We start from the raw sequence: 23,385 nt of genomic DNA on the forward strand, positions 1-23,385 counted from the left end.
CAATCTCTTCAAGATTTTGGCTTTCATCTACAAAAAGGTTTGATTTTCATCATCTACACTTCATCTTCTCCATCTTAAACACCATTTTCTTGCATTTTAATGGTGGATTTGGGGGTTTTGACAAACCCTAGATCTAAAAATTCTCACTTGATTTTGGTGTTTTAGTGTCTCAATCTTGAAAGGGGCAAGCTTGGGGAGGTTAAGGAAGATTTTCTCCATCAAGAACAACACATTCCAACACACGATTCGGTAAATTCTTTCCAACTCCTAACTTTTGAATTTTGTGTTCTTGAGTCAAATACTTGAAATTGTGATCTATTTGGACTTGATTCTTAGTTGGAAATCTTTGAAAACTAAATTTCCCGCGAAATTTTTAGTGGCCAAGTTCAAAGTTGACTGGACCCGTCAATAGTTGACTTTTTGACATTTTGATCCATTGACTTTTAAATTTGTCCCAAACTTGACTATGGAAGCTACATCTTCCAAAAGACCAAGACAGACCAAATCATCTGCCCGCCGTCGGAAGCCTAGATCTCCATCACCTTCATCTAGATCTCTATCGCCTCCACCTAGGTCCCCAACACCCCCAATCGACCCGTCTCATTACGGCGTCTTATGTCTTGGCCCAATTCAACAGGGCAAACTTGAGTCATTCCTTAAACGGGGTCATGCCATTCAAAAATTTGCGCATGCTTCAACCCTAAAAGAGTTGCATGTTTACAACCAAGTCAAAACCATGTTCCGCAATATAGGGTGGCAAGGCTTGTTGAGGGTCCATGAATTCAGCTATAAAGTCCCAACAGCTGAGTTTCTATCCTCCGTTTTTTTGGACCATGGGATCCTATACTTCCGTCTAATGAATCAAGACTATGAGATCTCTTTGGATCAAATCAATGCCATTGTGGGGGCCCCAACGGAAAACACATTTGGCCCTACCGATCCAATTCAAGGATTCTATGACGCCACATGGTGGACTCAACTTACCCGACAACACCCCTATGTCTCTAGCGCTGCCAAAGCCTCATCACTTATCCATCCCGTGATAAAGGTGGCCCACAGAATCATTGCTTCGCTCGTCGCCCCTAGAGAGGAGCGAAGCACCATCAGCGCGTTAGAACTCAAAATCCTCTATGCAATGACCCATCCCGAGAAATATCTCATTCCTCATTATGGTCGATTTGTGTGCCACAAGCTCCTCCGCCTAAGCGCATCCCGATCGGGAAAACTTGTTTGCGGGGGTATTGTCAGTATGCTCGCCAAGAGCGCCCAAGTCCGAGCCCCATACCCCGGTCCCCATCAGCCACTGCCGGGTGAGCCCTATCTCACCACTACTGTCCTTGAGTCCATGCGACTCTTCCGTTCGGAAAGCGATGGCACACACGATTGGACCGTGGGTCAAAATCATGATCCAAAGCTCCTCATCACACCAGACAATAAAGACATTCTTGCTTTCCGAGATCCCATTCACATGACCGACTGGCAAATCATTCCATACATCTTCCCCCACTCGTACTCTACCGAGATAGATGAGCAAAGTGAAGACAACGCGGATGATGATGATGATGATGAGGAGGAGGAGCCCCGCCATGCTTCTCCCACCGGAGGTGCCAGCTCATCCCATTTTGCTGCAACCCCACCTTATCATCAGCAGTATATGGATGCATTCCAGTCAATCCATACCCGCCTCGACGCCTACCAGCAAGATATTGCAAGCCTGACCCAGAATTTTTCCACCTTCACCACTCAGTACGCTCAGGATCAGGAACGTCAGCGCAAACAGGAGGCGGACTTCTGGGCTTGGACCCGCGACCCCAGCTACTATCCCCCTCCTCCACCTCCATTTTAGGTTGTTTCCCCCCTTTCCGAGCATCGAGGATGATGCTTATATTCAAGCTTGGGGAGGGGTAGAGTTGTACACTAGGTTCATTTCATATTCATGCATGCATCTTTTCAAAAAAAAAAGTACGAGATGATGACACTCTTTACATACAATTGCTCCATGAAATGAAAAATACCGAAGCAACCGGATTGTTACCGGAAGCATAGAATCAGCTGTCATAACTAGGGGACCCAAACACCGTAATTCGAGACCCTAGCCTCAGATAATAAAAAGAATTTATATTGAAACGCTTTTGGGCGGTAATAACAGCTTTAGGACGATTTGCTTATGAATGTTTAAAAAGAATCTTTATCGGCAACTCTGAACCCACAGAACACGAACCTATTTGTTGACATGCGTTACCCCCGCGGTAACAGAGAGCTTAAGTATCAGACCCACACAGTCAAGAAAGAAGGAAGGGTACAACTGTCATATCCAGTACCCTAAGCAGATTCTCAAATGCGAAAACGAAGAAATCTAAAGAAATTCCAAAAATGAATATTGAAGAATCCAAATTCAAAACGAAGTACAAATCAAAGTTCAATCAAATCAAAAGCCAATTCAAGTCAAATCTGGCAAATGAAGAACTATGTGATATGATACTTGTGGCTCTCGAAAAAAGAGAAAGCATAGGAGCTGGGCCCCTTCGGGTGGGCTCGCTGTTTCAGCGAAAGCTGATTCGCCGTAACGGGTTCTTAAGGATGCGTCGATTCTGATTCTTGGCCATCTAGTCTTAAGGACATGAAATCCGAACTATGTTATTTTCGCCCATAAAGCTTAGTAAGGTATAAAGTCTAAATAAAACTTTGGTTGGACTAGTGTGTTACACCGTTTCAGGTCTTCCTCACTCTGAGAGTCTGTGATATGTGGAAGGAAATAGGATGATTGCCAATGTATCAGTGATCGAAGCCTCATTGATGTAAAGTCTGATCGTACCTTTATTTAGTTACAAAAGTACATATTTTGTGTTTGTTCTTAATCTTTCTTTCTTTTGTTTCATTTTGTTTCTCAAATGCATTTTGTATATACCTAAAATTTTCATTGCATTACATTGCATGCATTTATTGTTAGCCTTTAGGACCCTTCACACGCTTTTCATTCTAAGTTCTTTTTGTCATCCAGAAATCGTCCCGTTACGTCTGTTTCTTGATCTTTCTTGAGGACAAGAAAGGTCTAAGCTTGGGGAGATCTGTTGGGTGCATTTTGTGCACCCTTTTTGCACAACTTTTAGCCCATTTTCTATGTATATCCTTAAAGTAATTTCGTTGTTTTTATTGCATTTTAGCATATCTAGGTTAATTTCTTGAACAACCTTATTTGCACATTTTTATGTCAATTTCAGGTGAACCGGGGGTTGGAGCGCGCTTTTGGAGGTGCTAGGGAGCGTTGATGAAGATGGAGGGACGATGGGACGAGAATCGGAAGAATTAGAAATATCAAGTTTGGCCGAGCATTCAGAGGGCAACACGGGGCGTGTTGGGTTTGCCCTAGAAACCAACACGGGGCGTGTCTTGCTATCAAGCATTTATCTTCTGACTTCGATGAACACGACCCATGTTCATTTAGCCTATATGGACACGGGGCGTGTTGGGCTATCTGGGCATTTTTGAGCATCTTACTTACACTCAACACGGCTCGTGTTTATTTACTCTATATCGACACGGGGCGTGTTCGACTTAAAAAAACTGTCTTTTTGGCAGTTTTTCCTCCTTTCTTATTTCGGGAAATGAGGTCATTTTGGGGGAAGGGCAGAAAAAAAAAGGCATTTTGGAGGAGAAGGAGTTGAAGTTTTTAGCAAGGATTGTCCATTAAACATTTGGAAACATTTTGATTTCGTATTTGTAAGCATTTTAATTCTTGAATTCATCTTCTAGATTTCTGGTTTTGTTCTAGTCATGTGTGGCTAGAACTCTAATTTCTCCAACTCATGTTTTGACTTTCTAGTTGTGAATCTAATCATATGACTTGATGTTTGTTCTTAATTTCTATCTAATGAATTTGATTTTGCTTCAATCGAATGTTTGATTCTAACTGTGATTCTTATTGGCCATTTGAATTAGGGTTAGTTCATTCCGGTTATATCTTTTACAAAATCCGTAATTGTTTTGTGAAATTGAACAGATAACAAGCATTAAATTGACATCTATTGAATGAATTTAGTGTAAATCTTATTCATACACTTTTACACTCCCAAGCTTGTGAGGAGTATTGGGTGTTGTTGGGAACATTCACATAAAGCTTCATGCAATCTTTCAATCTAATTCTAAGAGCTTGTTTAGATTAGGTTAGTAAGGTTAGGATTAATCAAAGAGCTTGTTTTGGTTAATTATTGTGGTGAATGGAAAGTGTTAGAGCTTGTTAACACTTTCAAGTACCAACTTAGATAGAATGAAACAAAAGTCTTGTCATCTTGGATTCACATTGTTGAAGTGTCATACATGAAGTTGGAGTCTTTATAATATCTGAATTTAATTTTCTCATTAGCCAATTACTTGTGATTTTACTTTATTTGTCTAATCGTTGCAAATCAAATCCCCCTTTTTCTTTCATCTTTCATGAACAAATACCTTACGCAAAAAGGGTATAGACTGATTGTCCCGTGTCTCTGTGGATCGACCCTACTTGCCTTGTACTACTTTTGAGTGCAATAGAGTAGTGTTACTTAGGAGTTTATCGTACCCCTTTATTTGTTGGGTCTGACACCCCTAACATACAACGAATGAACACCCAAGTTCATTAACACCTACAGGTGGCGAACCTGCTAATGTTCCACAAGACTATTTAGAAAAGTTTGTGGTCGTCATCTAAACTCCGCTTGATGACTAATCAAACAACAACGAGGCCTCTCATATGTTTATTACACATCAACTATCTACCCATGTTCTACCCAACATATTAGTAGATAAAAATATACATTTTATACATAGTTTAAAAAAAACTGTATATCATGCTTTAATCAATACATATTCCACATAACAGATGAGACACACACACATAACACGTATTTTATAGAGAATAAATCATCTCTATGAGATAGAAGAAAGTGAATACACATTCACACACATAACCACAAAATTATACACATAATACGTATTCCATATAAAATACTTCATAATTATGCGTTAGAAGAAAGTAACTACACACTCACACATATAAAGAACAATATACTTAATACACTCAAACCATACTTGTATTATTATCGTGTTTATGAAAGGTAGTATACACTCACTTGATCAGAAGATGATCGGACAGCACTACGACTTGCAGAAGTAGTATTCTTCAGCAGATCTGGAAGATCTCTACAAAAATCGAACTTCTCGCGGGCAGAGCTTCGGCTCGGGAATCGCACTTCTCGGGATCTTCGGGATCTCGAGACTTGCTTCGGGGCTCGAGAATAATACTGGGGCTTCGGGGTATTTCTGGCACGCAAATCGATGCAAAACGGGAGAGAGAAGAGAGAAAAATAGAAAAGGAGTCGGCTGCCCTCGCATCCTATTTATAGGAGGCTGGAGCCTCGGAGTACGCGGGGCGTACTGGTCCGAAATCGTCATTGTTTACGTATCCGAAGACTCGAGTGCGAATGTCGACATACCTCGGTGTACGCGGGGCGTACTTCGGATGAGTCCGATGACTCGTCTTCGGATAATACCAGGATTTAATAATTAAATTTAATTATTAATTATTTAATAAACTTCGGAAATTCATATCTTCTTCATACGAACTCCGTTTTCGACGTTCTTTATATCCACGCGAAGGTGAGACTACGCTCTACAATTTTCGTTTAGACTCCGTTGGCTAATTTTAACTTTATTTTTATTATTTAGTTTTAATAGGCCGGGACAGAAAAACTTCGTTATAAATTCATAACTTCTTCGTTTGACGTCCGTTCTCGCTTAACTTTTTTATCGCTTTGATACCAACAACGAGATCTTCAATTCTCGTTTAGATTGCTTCGGCTAAAAACCGCTCGATCTCAAATCGAGTATTTCAGGTTGCATACCGCTAAGCCAAAACTTCGATAAATCATAACTTCCTCATACGAAGTCAGATTTGGGCGTTCTATATATATTTGGAAACCTCGTTTCAACCACTACAACATTATCCAAAGATATCAAGTTTATTTTACACTTAAATTTTGACGCTTATTTTTATTCTTAATTAATCAAACCACATAATTAAGCAATTAAGCACAAAACACATAATACTCAAATAATACACTCTTATTATTTCAAAACGGGTTATAAAGGTTAACCTAGACTATTACATTGCTAAAAATGGCAAGCCCGAAAACACAGGCGTTACAATTTTCGATAATGGGATACAGTGCTTTTGCGTATTTCGAAGACTTTCTGGTAGAACCAATAAATTAAAAAAAATTAATAATATACATTTAAAAAAATTAATGATCCACTAAAATATTTTTTTATCATATATAGATTATAATAAATTAAATGCAATAATCCAATAAAAAAATCTAATAACATTTTTTTTAAATAATCCAATAAAAAAATTTTAAAAATAGTTAAAATAAATTAATAATATAATAATATAATATTTATTAATATATAAAAAATTATATATTAAAAATAGAATTAACTATAATACGATAAAAAAATTAATCCAATAAAAATAAAATAAAAAAAATATTAATGTATAATAGTTCAATAAAATTAAAAAGAAAGAAGAATTAATATTTAATAATTCAATAAATTTAAAAAGAAGAATTGAAGAAAATGGTCCTTGTAATTTGGTAAAAAGAGATAACTGTAAAAATGGTTCCTGATGGTAAAATTATTGTTTTAAAAAAAATAACAACCAAATGTTAAAGTTAACAAAATAAGGACTAAAACCACAACTAAACTATTAAATAAGAATATTTTTTGCTAATAAACTTTTTTTGGACCTTATCCAAAGAAATTTGCAAACCACGGGGACCATTTTTTGCAATGTTGTCTTTACTCCACAATCTTTACTGTAAGACTATTCTCATCAGCAATCCAACCCAACCCAAATTTTCTATTAAAAAATTAATTGTTCTTCCTTTATTTATGCAACCCAATCCAATAAAATTTCACCCCATTAACAACCCAACTCAAACCAACTATTTATTATAAATAAAAAATTAAAATTAAATATAAAATATATCGATATTATACTCTATTTAAAAAAGAACTATTTTTTATAAAATTTAGTATGTTTTGCTAATTTTATTGAGATAATATTTAATGTATAAATTACGAATCAATAAAAAATAGAATATGACATATAAAAAAATGGAGCGAGCAAGTGTGAGTTGGGGTTGTGGTGATGACCTAGTTCACCATTAATCATTTAATTTATATTTTCTTTATTTAAAAAATTGGTGAGCTGATTGCCTAAACCCCCCAATGGAAGTAGTCTAATAAATGAAATGAAAGGTTTTTTTTTTTTTCCTATATCACATTCTTATTCAATTTGTTAAATATCATTTGTGATTGTTTTGAATTAATTTTTTTTTTCCATATGGCATTTTATGAGTTTTCTATTTTATTAAATTCCATATAATATTTTAATGTAATAGTTACAATATTAATCAACTTACCTATTTATTTCAAATTCTCAAAATTAAAGTTCATTAGTTTTTTTTTTACTTAATTTATCTGTTTAAATTTAAAAGATAAAAAAACATTTACATTATAGTAATTCATTATTTTTCTTATTTTCTTATATATTCAAAGTCTCAAATATTTGACATTTATATTTAATTTTTTAAAACTAACTCATATAATACATGAGTCTTACAACTGGTTGCTTAATAAAAGTAAAACAAAATTATCCTTGAATGTTGTAATTAATACTCGTAAGTCTTATAATTATAAACATTTTATTTCGTTTTAATCAAATCTCATGTATCTTGTTTCCGAGTTCAATTTAACCATATGAAATAAAAGAATAGATGGAAGTAAGAAAAAATAAAAAAAAAAAATTGATGGAGTTTTATTAAAAGATGGAAGTTGAAAGAAATTGAAAGAAAAAATTATCTCCTAATTTTCTTTATAATTTGGAAGTATTTGACGAAAATGAACAAAAATTTTAAGTTTCTTTTTATTTCTTTTTAACTCGGAAACATAAAATATAATTCTTTTTGTTTTTTCTTTCTCTTCTTTTCTTTCTTTACTTTCTTTCTTCTTCTTCTCTTTTCTTTGCTAAAACTCGTGAACTAGATGTTAATATAAGAAAACTTAATTAAGATTAAACATACATGGCATATAATCACAGCTAGAAAAAAAAAAAAAGCGCATCAAGCGTGCCATTGAGGCAAGATTCAAATCTGAAATCTCGAAAACAACTATGGTGATGATGTTAGGAGTGGTGGGTGCAAAAGTTGGTAAAGACGTGTCATGGGCGTTATGACACGAGTTATTTTTCACAATGCGTTTTTTTTTTCATCGAGCATGAGACTGATAAGTTTTTTATTATTAGCTGTTGATAAAATGTTTTTTTAACTTAATATATTTGATATAAATGTATAATTATGTTTTTTTATTTATATTATATGTATTCAAGTTCTTCAATATAATTGAGTAATAGTATAACATGTATTTTGAAATAAATATCATGCGGTGATAATGCTTGAAGATTCTTGAAATCTTTCTAAATTTTTTCGTTAACCACTTGTATGGTAGTTTGAGATGACAACGATGAAGAATCTGGCTTACGGGTTAGACATATCATTATTTTCAGTTTATACAACCCAATAAGAAGAATATACCCTTTTGTATACATAGGCGGATCCAAGAGGATCCCGGGGTAGCCCAGGATACCCCTCAAAAAAATTTCGGTAGTGTAAGTTTTGTTTACGAATCTTTTTAATTTTTTTTTTATAAAATGTATATATATGCATCCCTTCAGTTATAACACAAAACAAATAGGAGAGCTACTAGTTAAGGTGTTGGTTTATTGAAGTAAAGCTCTGAGGTTCATTCTCTCCTTAAATATCCTTTATCCTCTTTAATTACCAAAATTAGATGGAATAATCTTGGCCATCTAAATCCTTAATCCAATCGCTAATAATGGTTCTTATGTTCTCACACTCCATCGGAGGGGGTTTAACGACCTTCGCTTCATTTGATGTTTCCCATATAGAGGGAGTTGGTATATGATGCATTATTTCTATTCAGTATACGTGAAACAAATATATATATATATATATATATATATATATATATATATATATATATATATATATATATATATATATATATATATATATATATATATATATATAAACGAAATGGTGACTGTTTAAAATTTAATGAACGCACTGTTTTTATTGTATGACCACATAGTATACCAGAATGTTGCCGTTTTTCACATAAAATATTGTAGATTGAGAACACTATTTTCATTCCAGCACGTTGACCAATACATTCCTCTGGCCTCATTAAAATCTAGAATCATGTTTTCATATACTATGTTATGCCGAGCCTGTTTTAGTCTAGGCTCTAGGGGCAGAATTTAATTGTTTTCCTTCATGGAAACTGCTAAAGAGATATTGCCTAAGTAGTTCCCTTTAAGAGGACAGGGGACTCACTATAAAATTCAATGGTCGCATGCAATTTAGAAATGTGTGAATCTACAAATTATTTGTCAATCAATCATAACAATATTAATGTAACTTGAACTACACTAGATACATGTACATGTTTCAGGATTGGTTTTTTCAAGATTACAACACTAGAAAAGGAAGTTAACAAAACTTTCTTCGTGGATTTTTCATTTTTAGTTTTAGATCATTTCTATTCATGGTGGTAAATATAAGTATGTGTAAACCTTAACCAACATTTATGCGGACACAAATTGGACTACAATAGCAACTGTCCTGAAATACACTTCTCAGTCCAGAACTCCAAAATCATTTTGTCGCATCTTGTCATATAATCTGTCGCCTCCAACATGATTAAATTGTAGTCCAGAACACAGTAATCTAATCTGGACCCAACGGTCATTTCAATGAACACATGAAAAGTGGATCAAACACTTTAATTTCACAACATAATATATTCATTTTTTTTAAATATCCCTAATTAGTCAGTGTATCTCTAAACAAATATATTTAGAATTTTCAATTTTCAATGCTTGATTTCCAATCAGAAGTATCAAATAAATAAACAATCATCCAATCCAAATAAAACAAAACAATGTTGTCCCAAACCAACAGAAATGAAAACAATCATATCACAATAAACAACCACAAATGCAAACTCCAAACTCCAAATCCAAAACAAAAAAACACATACAAATCATCAAACTTCCATTATTCTCCAATCTCAAACAGCTCTCAACAACCCTTCACTATGAGCTCTTCTCATCGCGAGATCCGGCATAAAGCTCAAAAGACTCGTACTCGCATCATGAAACTGCTGCTGCCTATCACCCGTCACCTTCACCCCACTAGGCGGCAACCGCCCATGCCGCCCACGACCCACCGCCGGTTGACTTTTCCTTCCATGTGTTGACTTTTTCGATTCCGCCCTTACCCCACGTTCAATCTGATGAGCAGAAATCCCAAGCCGGGCAGCTCGGTCAGCCGAGTCTTTCATGGTACCAGATTTAATTGATTGTCTGTTGAAGTAAGCAAGATGAGGAAGAAGACCAAGTAGAAACTTCTTCAGCTGTTCATCTCCTATGTTTTTCTGAGCAGGGTTGCCTTCTAGACTGATTGCTTGTAAGGAGTTGTAATTAGCTGCAAGCTGGCCCAGGCTTTTTGTGGTGGACAGCTTGTTGAAACGAAGATCCAATACATTCAGTTTTAGGAGACGATGTAGACCCTCCACCTCACTTATCTTGTTTCCAGCCAAGTACAGTTCTTTTAATGAAGAACACGATGCAAGACCTTTTAAACACACAGACTTGCACAATTAGGACATTGTCCTATAAAGTACAATATTCTAATAAGAAATAATTTGAAATTACAATATTACATACCATGTCCAATTCTGAGAATACGATTGTAGCTAAGATCAAGTACACGTAGCCTAGTGAGTTCTCGAAGACCTTCAATGGTGGAAATACTGTTCTTTGAAATATTTAAAATATGGAGTCCACGAGGAAGTGCACCTGAAGTTATCCTCACTAAAAAAAACAAATAATATCATTAATAAATGAAATTAGACGACATGTTATCAAAATGTAAATGATTGGGATTCAAACCTATTGAATTTCCTGACAAATTAAGTGCACGAAGGCTTGTGAAAGCACTGAGAAAAGGGATAACAACTAATCCATGGTTTGAAAGCTGTGCTGATGTGGCCGAAGCACCCAAACTAGAAATATATCTCTTAGCAGCATCCATACCCAAAAGGGCTTTTGCGTCATTTTTCGAAGCTGCCATGGGATCCAAGACGACACTTTTACCATTTTGCCCATGTTGATCAATAATGTCCGAAACAACATTTGTTTCTTCCAATGAAGAACAATGTTGAAGATCCAAAACCCATTTCTCAATACGTTTAATCTTGAAATCCTCATTAGGCAATTCCTCCCACCGACAATCTGAATAATCTTCTTGGACGCTTTTACCCTTCCCTAGTTCATCCACCGCAGGGACAATCCAGTCTTTTGCAGAACCCACATAGTCATAACCATCATCACCATCAATTTTGTCATCATGACCTTCACTGTCATTTTCCGGCGAGATTTCGCCGGAATTGTTATCGGAATTGTCTGGTCTTGAATCGAATGCCTTCAAGTCCTCAGAAGATCGAGATTGATGAACAACATTTGAGTGATCCGAATGCAAATATGGCAATGAATTTGATTTCACAATAGCATGTGGAGTAGTACACGGTGGTGTCTGGCTGCCAGAACCGGCGGTACCTTCGCCAGAAAATCGAATCTCGGAATTTTCCGGCGAAAGTTCCGATGTGTGGTTAACCAAATTTGAACTTATCTGAGGAGAAATTGAAGACTGAGCATTATGATACTCTTCTTTTTCGTCATTTTGACCTCCGGAATCACTATGATTGTTATGAGAAGATGATGACTCATCGCCAGGTGGCATGTCTTGATAGTGTGCTAGGCCGGTTCCTAGAGACACACTCTTCCTCATTGTTTTTATTTGGTGTCCATCTTCACTGTAGTTGTCATTTGTGCTTTTAAGTCCTTCAGATTTCCAATCTTGAACCATGGAAGAGGGAGATGAAGTAGCATTTTTGCCTTCAGGAGATTCTTTTAAAGAGACAGGATCTTTCTTCGGTTGCTTTACATGGTAATCTTCCAATGTTTTTTGCATTGCTTCCGTAGGCAATTGAACCGTTTTCTACATAATATAGAAAGATACAATGGTCAATACAGACTATACTATGTTTGGCGTGCATTAGACTGAGACTGATGTCAATAGGAAAAAATTTGCAGCTTTTTGTCCTACCCAGAAAGGTGGGACATGGACCCGCTCTAGATCTCTCGTCTGTGCAAAAGACGAAAACGCCCTCATTGTCCTCATTATCAAAAATAGTCTTGAAAAGCTTGTCGAGTCATGTCCTATCCCATACTGTCTGGTCCTGTCTGCGTTTGTTACACGGGACCAGACAGGATGCTAATGGACTGGACAAACTTTCTAAGGTTATTTTTAATAATGAGGATGATGAGGGTGTTTTCGTCTTTTGCACAGACGAGAGACGGAGAGCGAGTCCATGTCCCACTTTTTTGGGTACGACAAAAGGCTGCAAATTTTGTCCTACTACATCAGTTTCAGTCCCAGTCCAATGCACGCCAAACACAACACAGTACAATCTGTTATGTTATGTCATGGGGCCTCTAATTGAAGTAATTAGAGTTACAAAAAGATTGGGAAGCTCACCTTGGGTTTCTGAGCATGAGTGGGAGAATGAAAGCATGAAAACCGAAACATCTTGTTGGAACTGGTTAGGTAAGGTTGGGTTGGGTTGGGTTGATTTGGATTATACTGAGTTATATGTCAAATGTATAGCCACAGACAACGAACTCAGTGATCAACTACATCTAGAAGATGAAGATGGAATGAAAAGATTGAAACAAAGGTAAGATGGTTTATATAAGTAGTTGAGTTGAGATTGAGAAATAGTGAGTGGTGTTAGCCGTAGTCAAGTGATAAGCCAACTGAAACACGCCTCAATCTCCAGATGTGTGATGATCTTGATCTTCTCAAAACGCAAAGTGGAATCACTCCTCCTTCATTGTTATTTTCAACCCACACCTGTTTAGTGGTGCGAGAACTGTTTGAAGTTGTTGTAGCTGCCAGACTGAAACGACTCCTTTGGGTCCTATTGGATCCCACTTTTTGACATGCGTAAGAGACAAAAAATGCCTGACAAAAACGATGGTTAATACCGATATATGAACCATAACCATCTAATTACATGAATCATGTAATCAAAATGTGAAACAAAACATGCATTTCGTAAAAATTAGAGAATCTCCCTATGCAAGCAAAATCATGTTAGGTACATGATTCATCAACATGTTATCGATCTTTTTTTGGTAATTAAAAACACAATTTGGATATGTTATCCACATGTATGATTAAAAAGTAAGAAACCCTGATAATCGGAATAAAGAAAGATAGAATTTTGGAGATGATGTTTATATAAGATAACAACGTAACCAGAGCACACAGTTTTGGATTACAAAATTTGAAGGAAACTTAAAAACAATCTACGATATGAAAGAAAACACAGGATATATACAATAACAACATGACCTAAACACACAATTTTGAAATTGAATCAATTGAAATAAATCCATGAACAATCCAGAATTTGGGGAAACCGCGTCGAATTCGAATACAATTATAACGTAATAAAAAAGCATGTAGCAATCTAGAATTTGAAGAAAACCGAGAAATTATATTTGAAGATCTAACCTCTTTATAGCCAGATTTGTCGTAAAAGCTCAAGTTCTTTTTTCCTCTAAAGTTGGTCTGGTGTTCTTATAAAAAGGCTGGGTGATAGAAAAAGGTGAAAGATTATGGGAGAAGGGTGTTAGATCGATGATTTTGAAGATATGTGATTAAGCTTTTTGCAGATAAAGAATGGAATACGAATATGAAAAAATAAATAGCAGCGGTGAAGGCTGAAGGAAAGATAGAGTTTTGATTATGAGAGGAAAAAGGGTTTGGCAATGGTTGGCTGAGATTTGCAGGGAAGATGTACGGCGATGAGTGAGTTTGTTAGAATAAGAGCATCAGATTCGACGCAATGTGATTACGATAGAAATTCATTAAATTTGTTACCAAAGTCAAAAATCTAGGATGCTTCCATGCCGATTTTCTTGTAGATCGTTGATTAAATATATTTAAAACATGTTTATTATTTTTCATATTAATAAAAACTTTGGAATAACTTTCATCTAAAGGTCTTCGTGTATCTCATAAAATATTTATTTCATTATTTATAAATAACTGAAGAATGTTATTACTTTTTACAATTAAATAAATGAATGATAAAATAAAGTTTGTTTGAGATTTTAAAATGAAAATAAAAATATAATCGATAAAATTATCATTGGACTTCGTTCAAAAAACATTATTATAATCAGCTAGTGAAAGTTTTTATGTATATATTGAGTTACTAATTTTTTTTCTTTATATACATTTAATCATTAATTTGTTTTCTATATGTATATTTTCTAAATTGTTTTTTCGGTCATATAATACTTTCCTTAGTTTGGATTTGATTTTTGCATACCCATATTTATCCCAAAAATGCTATGAATAAGGATATAAGATAAAACTAGTTGAAATGTGGGAGTTGATAGATGGACAAAAATAACTGTAAACTTTTAAAACATGTAAAAAAATATAGACAAAACTTCAAAAATGGTCCTTGTGGTTTTCGAAAATATCAAGTTTTGTCTCTAAGTTCAAAAAACCTCACAGATGGTCCCTGTGGTTTCAAAACTTTTAACAAATGGTCATTTTTCGCTAACTCCGTTAACTTTTGACCATTAAGTGAAGGGCATTTCTGTATTTTCACTATTACAGGGACCATTTTTGAAGTTTTGCCCTTATTTAAAAAAAAAGAAAAAAAACTATTATTTAATATAGAAAAGGTCTCTCTCTCTCCCTCTCTCTCACTCACAATTAACATCATCTGAAAGTTCATTTTAAATTTTGTCATATGAAATTTTATCTTATTACAGACCAATAAATCAAAAAAATTCCATACAATGATAAAATAATCCAGATGAAGCTTCACCATTTGAAAGTTGAACAATGGAGCTTATCAAATGTTTACAACAAAAAGAAGGAGAACGCTTGATTATCATCACCTGTTTTGGATAAAAACAAACACAGAACCTACACCATCCCATATTCTTCAACTCACACTCTTACCACCAAAATCAAACCCCAAACTGATAATCAACATCACACAACTACAACTCAAATTATAGAGATTTTGGTTTTGGTGAGATTAGAAAAAAAAAATGCTCAGATCGCATCTCCTCATCTCCGACCCCTATCACGTTCATCGTTTTTCTACATCACTATTCCCACCATCCATCCACCACATACCACACTTATTCCTCTACTCCATAACATCGAAGCTTCCACAATCACTGTGACATCCACCACCAGATCGTCTTCCTTATTATAATCTCCCATTTTCCTTGTTCAAGTTCTATTCTGTTCAAATTTTATTCTCATTTATACCCGAAACCCAAAATCAAAGGGGGAAAAGGGGGTATTTTTGTATTGTTTTACTCTAAACCAATAGAAATCACATATTGTTGCAGGGAAAAGAAAAGCATACATGTAGATCTTCAACTTGTTTACATACATCAATTTCACTCGTCTTGGATTCAACCAACCTTTGGAGCTCGAAATCCATGAAGTTTTGGTCCCTAAAATCAGTTAACCTATCTTAAGAACTTGTCTTCTCTATCTTTAGAGCATCAATTCAATCACTCTTTATTTTTAAAAGCATCAATTTCACTTGTACAACAGTTGATTCTAATCACAATGGTAATGAATTTGTTGATGATGAACCTATGATGAATCAATATGTGGGGTGGGAGTCAAAACGTGCTCTCTGGTGGCGGAGGCTGGAGATGAGGTGGCGATTCGATGGTTTTTGGAAGCTGTCCAACAATGGTGTTCTAGATTGGTTTAGGGCTTTTCTTCAAAAGAGTATTTTATTTTCTTTGTTACGATCAAATAAAGAGGAACCAGAGGAGGTGTGTTTTATGAGAGTGAGAGAGAGAGAGACATTTTCTATATTAAATAATAATTTTTTTCCTTTTTCTTAAATAAGGGCAAAACTTCAAAAATGGTCCCTGTAATAGTGAAAAGACAGAAATGTCCTTCACTTAACGATCAAAAGCTAACGAAGTTAGCGAAAATGACCATTTGTTAAAAGTTTTGAAACCACAGGGACCATCTGTGAGGTTTTTTGAACTTAGAGACTAAACTTAATATTTTCGGAAACCACAGGGACCATTTTTGAAGTTTTATCAAAAATATATTTGTAAAATATAAAAAGAAACATAATTTAAAAAAAAAAAAGTTAATCAATTCAATTTGCAAAAACAATAAAAAATGTGTTTGTTAAACACTCAAGTAGTTTTTGAATTTAACACCCTTTTGTTTAAACTAAAAGTTAAAAACTCTTATTGCCAAACAAATTTATTTATTTTTTCTAGCATTTTTTTTTCTTTTTGCTTATTTTGAATCTTTAAATAGTAAATTTTGAAATTTGTATGTTTTTAAAATATTTACGGTATGTTTGTTAGTTATAATTAGATTTATATTTGGATGTAATTGGATGAATCCAATTAAATATGTGTTAGACAATCGGTAATAATTATTTGGTAATAACTAACTGGATTAGATCAATTGGTCATATTGGTATACTAACACTAACTCAATTTGATCATTTTAATGAATACCTAAAATAAAATTAAAAAATGTTATTTTTTTAATTTTAAAATTGTAATCCGTCGACACAAAGTTCTTGGAGAGAAAACAAAAGTTAAAAAAGTAGTGTGCAGAAACTAGAGAGAAGAAATAAAGAAAAAAGAATACGTTTCAGTATTGCTTAATAAAGAGATATAAAAGAATAATAATGAATTAATATGTAAGAAAAATGTTGTGAAAATACATAAAATAAAAACGGATTGTTTTGTCTTTAGTTTTACATAATAGAAGCCCAACTTATGGAGCTTTTAATTTCATTTTCTATTTTATATCTAAAATGAGTAAAATCCCCAAAACTAAATTGTTCAGCCCTAATTCTTTAATCTTTACTGTCAACAATCGAATACCTTTCTGTAGCTCTTGTCTCCCTTCTCCACTCTCCGGCGAACCAGCTCCGTTATTAGGCGTCGGCAGGAAGGCGCTAGCGACTGGAGAGGCGTTGGATTCACCGGTTTAACTTTTAAGGTATGCACATTCCAACCCCAGCAGTTACTATTTTATCTTTGCAAATCCATCTGAATCTCAATCTAACAAATTTATTACAAACTTGAGGCTCATAACGTTAGATCATTGAGTAACTTTAGGTTCAGAAAAATTACTTGGTATTTCCTCATGGCTTATGTTACTCTCTCCTTTCGATTAGTTGGATAAGCCATTCGATTCTATTAAGCAATATTGCACTGTTGAGTAGATTGGATTATGAAAAGAAGATCTAGATTTTCAAAATTATTGTTGTAGGTGACTCTCATATCATCAAATTTCTCCCTGGAGACAACCGAAAAGTCTTCTGTTATGTTTAATAGACTTAAGCTGTTCCCATTATCGCAATAGTGTCTCAAATTTAATCCTCTTTCTAATGAGACATGCATCTCTTCTGATATGTTTAATCTTCTTCCATTATCAGAATCAGGTGTTGGTGCATATACACCTTGAGGCTTGAATTCAAAACCACCAAAAAGCAAAAATGGCTTCTTCTTCTTCAAAGTTCCTGAGAAGGTTATCCACATCTCTCAATTCCATACAGAACCACTCACGTTTCTTATCGTCTTCTTCAAATTCTAGAATAGTTCTTGAACATTTGAGTTTTGCTCTTCATCCTTCTTCTTCCCTTTCATATAATGATAACCATAGTCGTATTGGTAGTAGAGATTTCTGCTCTCAGACTTCTAATTTGAACCAAGTTCTTTCTCAAGGACCTGCTGCCATTGATTACAGGTTCGTAATTTTAGCTTATTTTACATATGTGTGATCAACTATATATTTGAACTTCTTAATGTAATTGTAATCCTACTTCTTGCTTAATATAATCCTAGTGTGGATGGAGTATACTAGAAAAAAAAAGTGATATTTAGTTCATGAAACTGCTACATCTTAAACCATTGATTTAAAATTTACTTTTTTTATATGCATCTAATTAATAGGGAAGGTATAATAAACAAATCAATCAAATGAATTGCATTTTGCAACCTGATACTTTTAAAAAATTAGTATTAGGCTAATAATAATACCTATATGCATGCAGTTCTTTGCTACAGGAGGATGAATTTCACAAACTAGCCGATGCAACAATTCATGATTTATTAGAGAAGATAGAGGTAATATTTTTGGTGTAAAGTCATTAAAAAAATTCCCATGTTCAAATTTGCAAGAATTAAAAATCATGCATTTTGATAATCGACTGTTTTTCAACCTTATTTAACATAACAGGAGTATGGTGATTCTGTTGACATTGATGGTTTTGACATAGACTATGGGGTTAGTTATGACTTATGATAATAAGTTAATTTTCTTTAATATGTTGATCAATTATTTATGATAAAAAAAAATTGTTTTGAATTTTAATTTACAGAACCAAGTTTTAACTGTAAAGTTTGGTGATTTGGGAACATATGTGCTGAACAAACAGTCGCCAAATAGACAGATTTGGATGTCTTCACCTGTCAGGTACCTACCAACTCCCATATTCTTCTGTGTTTTATTAAAAGACCAAAATACCCTTGGTTTAAGAAACGGTATACAATTGAATATTTAGTTGGAAGTTGGAACATATACTACTACATAGATTATATATGTTTGAGTTTCTCCTATAACTATAATTGAATATCTAGTAGTGAAGATGAGGGTTACTTTTGGGCAGGGTCTTTTTTGTCTTTTAACATGTGTTGACTTAATATGCATGCAGTGGTCCTTCCAGGTTTGACTGGGATCAAAATGGTGAAGGTTGGATATACAGGAGGACAAAGGCTAAACTTCTAGAAACACTTGAAAATGAAATACATCAATTATGTGGTGAGCCCATAAGACTTTCTTGAATGCCACGTGGCATGTTAATGTTATAGGTTTACAGTTTTGAAGTCAATCTTCTTCTGCTATTGTTCCTAGTATCTATTTGTATCGCATGCAATAAAAGTTGTACATTGCTGTGGATTTGTTGACTGTATACTTAAAGTTAAATACTTTGAAAGAAATGTATTACTACCATTGAAGAGACATTAGGTCGAGAAGGATTTTTTTGAAAATTGGAAGTGAGTGGACAATTCAAAGAAGAGAAAATAAATTTGGTTTTAGATTTGAAAAATGTCAAAATAGTTACATAGTTTAAATAATTTAATTTCATATTTAAAACAATTTGTTATTTTCAATGGTTAACATTTCAAAAACTTTATTTTTGTCACATCAGATTTGCACCAACCTTTTACTAATCAAAAACTTTTTGTTGTAAATTTGTGCCAATGGTAAAAATTAAGGTGCTTATTAACGTATCTTTATCATTTTCATATGTTATTTAAATTATCCTTGTATGATTTTCTAATTTTTTAGTCTACGACATACTTTTTTTGAAAATAATGTTAGGTCGTACTAATATTAATATTATAACATATAAGAAAACGATTAAATAGTATGTGTAATAATGTTTTTTAATCTTTATTTTTTTTATCATTTTGAAAAAAAAATAACAATTAGATTTTATGATAAAATTTCTACAAAATATTCAAACTAGTTTGTATATTTAGTCAAATAGATTAAAATAATATATAATTATAACTATGGTGTAAAATAAATTGCTATGAAATATAAAAATCAGAATGGGCAAGAACTACAAAATGATTTTCAAATAGTACAAATATTTTAAAGAAATTATCATTAGTTATGCTCTTAACTTATGCAACATCACAAAAAACTAAAAGAAAAATATTTGAATTAACTTGTTTAATATCAAAATTCAATAAACTTATAAATTGGTTTTCTTATGTTTTATAAATTTTAATTATACCTATAAAATAATAATAAAAACATCACTAAAAAAATGATAAGTTGATAAGTTGATATGTAACTCTGTAAATTCCTGAGACACAGAGTTGTTGCACCAACGATAGCATCCTTATCTGCTACGGAAAATGAACGACTCCATCCGCCTTAACCAATTATCTTTTTTTTTTTAATATGTCATCGCTAATTATTCATTTTTTGGCAAAATATTGGTTATCTAAAAAAATAAAATATATTTTAGAATGACAAGCTTTGATTTTGATATAGAATTTAATAATATATATTCTGTTAATATTAAAATATTATATTGCATGTTTTTTTAAAAAAAATATATATTTGTGGATCAAGAGGAAGATGTAGATGGGTTTGAACACAAGTTGTCGTTATATGTAGGAAAGGAAAATTTCAATTAATAAAGTCTTAAATTCTTTTTGTTTCTTTATAGAAGTTGTTGAGAGGTGAGAGAATCTGTTGATTTTATGGCCACACAAACATCTAACCAATCTTTCTCCACTCATTCTTCTTTTTCTTTTCTACTTCTCCTTCTTTACAAAAAAGTCCTAAGTCCTTTCATGTCAATGTTTTTTTTAATAACTTTAGTAACCAAATAAGAACATATATGATTTAGTCTATGGTGATATCTTGTAATTAATATTGGATCATGTCAACTCACATTAAGCGAATCCTAACTGACTGAGTGAGCCAAAACCCCATCGAAGAAACCAAGCTTGTCGTTTTTCGTTAAAGTTGAACACGATATAGACACACAACTTTACATGAATATATTCGAACCGGAGAATAGGAAGTTCCTTGGTTAGGACACGCTAGAAGACATGTCAATCTCAATATATAGAAACATATTAAAGATGTGTCAATCTCAACGTATCTCATCTGACGAAACAAAAGAATGGCTACAAGATGTGTAGCATCCAAAATGTCCTACCACGATGTAGGTTTGACAATCATCTTTTAGGTATTTGGGGTTAAAAGCACTTTAAAACTTTGAGAATTGTGTTATATATTTTTAAATCGAAGTATTTGGATGATACTCCTAAATACTCAATTCGATAATACTTTGAAATTTGAAAACAAGAAAAGTGAATGAGAAGTATGTTTTTCGTTCGTATCCTTATTTCTACCAAAGAAAGCTTAAATATGTCTCATGTCTAAAACTGTCACAAGACAATTGCTACATTCATAAATGACACAAAAAAAATCGGGCATTTAATCACCGGATAAAAGCATAAACGAAGGGTGTCCCAAAATTGTCACCAACAGTCAAACCTGACACAAACACAGTCGTTTTAACTACCGGATAAAACACCAAACCGACGTGTAAAACAGCGAACTGTACGCATTCCGATACAAGCTTATTCCAACACGTTTCGTTCATCGCAACTCGTTGGAAATGAACAGTGTTATTCCGATGTGTTTCGATTCATCGAAAGTGAACATTACCGTTCAAACTACTTCTGATTCATCGGAGCTCATCAGAGTTATTTCTATTCCGAAAATCAGAATCCATATCCATTCTGAAAATTGGAAGTTATCTCCATTACGAAATCATATTCAGCTCTGAAATTATTTTCAATTCCGAAATTATTTTGTCCTTACTTTGAATCTTGTATAAACTTAAACTGTTGTGTACTCCAATGTTCTTCAAGATTTATTTTGGTCAACAAGTCGATTAATTACAACTAAAAACAATTAGTGAAACAAATCACCAACATCATTTGACAAAAATCGGCAACCAAGAGATAAATTGTTCGATGTTAATGCTAGAAAATAAATGTAGTAAAAAAATACATATCGATGATGACATGACATGTAAATGTCAAAGAGATAAAATATCCTCATATCTTTTATATTTTCATCCATGTTCATATCCTTGTTGTGTAACGACCCAAAAATCACGACTAAAAATTTCTTTTAAAACGTTACTAAAACCATATTTACAAAACTGTATCATAAGTCATAACATAATTTTTAGAGTATTAATTCAAAACATAATCTCATTATCAGAGTCAAACATTCCCAGGCTAACTGACTATGGTGTGTGCACTGCAATCTTCCTGAGCTCCTCTTTTGAAAAATGAGTACCTGAAACCAAAACTGAAAACCGTAAGCACGAAGCTTAGTGAGCTCCCCCAATCTACCACATACCATGCAATAACATATAAAGAACATACTGGGCCTTGCCCACTGCATCGGACCGAGGTCTGGACTAACTGGGGCCTTGCCCCCTGCATCGGACCGAAGTCCCGAAACTGACTGGGACCTTGTCCCCTGCATCGGACCGAAGTCCGGACTAACTGACTGGGACCTTGTCCCCTGCATCAGACCGAAGTCCGGACTAACTGGGGCCTTGCCCCCTGCATCGGACCGAAGTCCGGAACTAACTGAACATCACATAACATAAACATATCAACTAGCATGAACACACATATACTGCATACTGCATCGGGCCGTAGCCCGGAACATATAACACATAAATCTTGTCTGAGCCACGAAGGCATCAAACATGCTAACTACTGCATCAGATCAAAATCCGGAAACTACTGCTAGCTAAACGGGCCGGCATTGTGGCCTTAGACTCGTTCCTACTGGAAGGAAACTCACCTGAACTGTTGAGCTCCGCCGATAATCCTCTGGCTGCTGATCGACAATCCCCTGAGCCGCTGCTCCTCCAGCTCTCCGAGCTACCAATAACAATATGACACTTAGTCTGACAGTCCTCTAAAAGTCAACAAGGTCAACTCTGGTCAAAGTCAAAGTCCTGGTCAAAGTCAACCTTCCAGGTCAACCCTACTCGCTGACTCCACCTAATGACTCGCCGAGTTCATATGCTCAGGGTCTTTCTATTCGCGACTCGACTCGCCGAGTCAGTCCATGACTCGCCGAGTCCAACTATTTCTGAGTCCTGACCTGTCCAACTCGCTGAATCTCCACCCGACTCACTGATTCGAATCTCAACTTGCAGGGATTGGGGTTTCGCGACCTGACTCGCCGAGTCCACTAATAGACTCGCCGAGTCCAAGGCAATCTTCAACCAACTCGTCGAGTTGTTCTTCCAACTCGCCGAGTTCATGCTTAACTTCATCCGACTCGACGAGTTGTTCATCCCACTCGTCGAGTTCCTCCTCATCTTCATGTTACTCGCCGAGTCCACTCGAAGGACTCGCCGAGTCCATACAGATCTACATACATGCAGAGGACTTTTGAGTCATGCATGAACTCCAAACTGTAGATCCACTCTTCTAAAGCCTATTCCTTACGTAAAGTGGCAAACTTTACGTGTAGCTAA

General features: G+C 34.5%; 2 protein-coding genes across 2 annotated transcripts; one reads left to right on the forward strand and one right to left on the reverse strand.

The window, feature by feature from the left end:
- Window positions 1–9,973: 9,973 nt before the first annotated feature.
- On the reverse strand, window positions 9,974–14,050 carry LOC145092357 (uncharacterized). Its single transcript, XM_079030283.1, has 5 exons — window positions 13,761–14,050; window positions 12,720–13,205; window positions 11,072–12,179; window positions 10,847–10,993; window positions 9,974–10,754 (listed from the first exon to the last, which is right to left on the reverse strand). Exons 2-5 carry the CDS (start codon window positions 12,768–12,770, stop codon window positions 10,189–10,191), a joined length of 1,872 nt encoding a protein of 623 aa, XP_078886409.1. The 5' UTR covers window positions 12,771–13,205; window positions 13,761–14,050; the 3' UTR covers window positions 9,974–10,188.
- Window positions 14,051–17,114: 3,064 nt separating this feature from the next.
- Window positions 17,115–19,301, forward strand: FH (frataxin-like protein). Its single transcript, XM_079030284.1, has 6 exons — window positions 17,115–17,276; window positions 17,716–18,026; window positions 18,334–18,406; window positions 18,519–18,566; window positions 18,661–18,755; window positions 18,994–19,301. The coding sequence occupies exons 2-6, from the start codon at window positions 17,776–17,778 to the stop codon at window positions 19,121–19,123; spliced, it is 597 nt and encodes a 198-aa protein (XP_078886410.1). The 5' UTR covers window positions 17,115–17,276; window positions 17,716–17,775; the 3' UTR covers window positions 19,124–19,301.
- Window positions 19,302–23,385: the final 4,084 nt, after the last annotated feature.

This window comes from Lactuca serriola, chromosome 3 (genome assembly GCF_051521515.1).
Source record: "Lactuca serriola cultivar US96UC23 chromosome 3, Lser_US96UC23_V15, whole genome shotgun sequence".
In the NCBI taxonomy this organism is placed as follows: domain Eukaryota; kingdom Viridiplantae; phylum Streptophyta; class Magnoliopsida; order Asterales; family Asteraceae; genus Lactuca; species Lactuca serriola.

Bases quoted from the DNA above. Each gene is read 5' to 3' on its own strand.
- LOC145092357 (XM_079030283.1), bottom strand. From the start codon at position 12,770: ATGTTTCGGTTTTCATGCTTTCATTCTCCCACTCATGCTCAGAAACCC. The intron at 10,994-11,071 runs GTTTGAATCCCA...TGTTTTTTTTAG, and splicing joins TTTGTCAGGAAATTCAATAG to TGAGGATAACTTCAGGTGCA. The intron at 10,755-10,846 runs GTATGTAATATT...TGTGTTTAAAAG, and splicing joins TATTCTCAGAATTGGACATG to GTCTTGCATCGTGTTCTTCA.
- FH (XM_079030284.1), top strand. From the start codon at position 17,776: ATGGCTTCTTCTTCTTCAAAGTTCCTGAGAAGGTTATCCACATCTCTC. The intron at 18,027-18,333 runs GTTCGTAATTTT...ATATGCATGCAG, and splicing joins CCTGCTGCCATTGATTACAG to TTCTTTGCTACAGGAGGATG. The intron at 18,407-18,518 runs GTAATATTTTTG...TTAACATAACAG, and splicing joins ATTTATTAGAGAAGATAGAG to GAGTATGGTGATTCTGTTGA.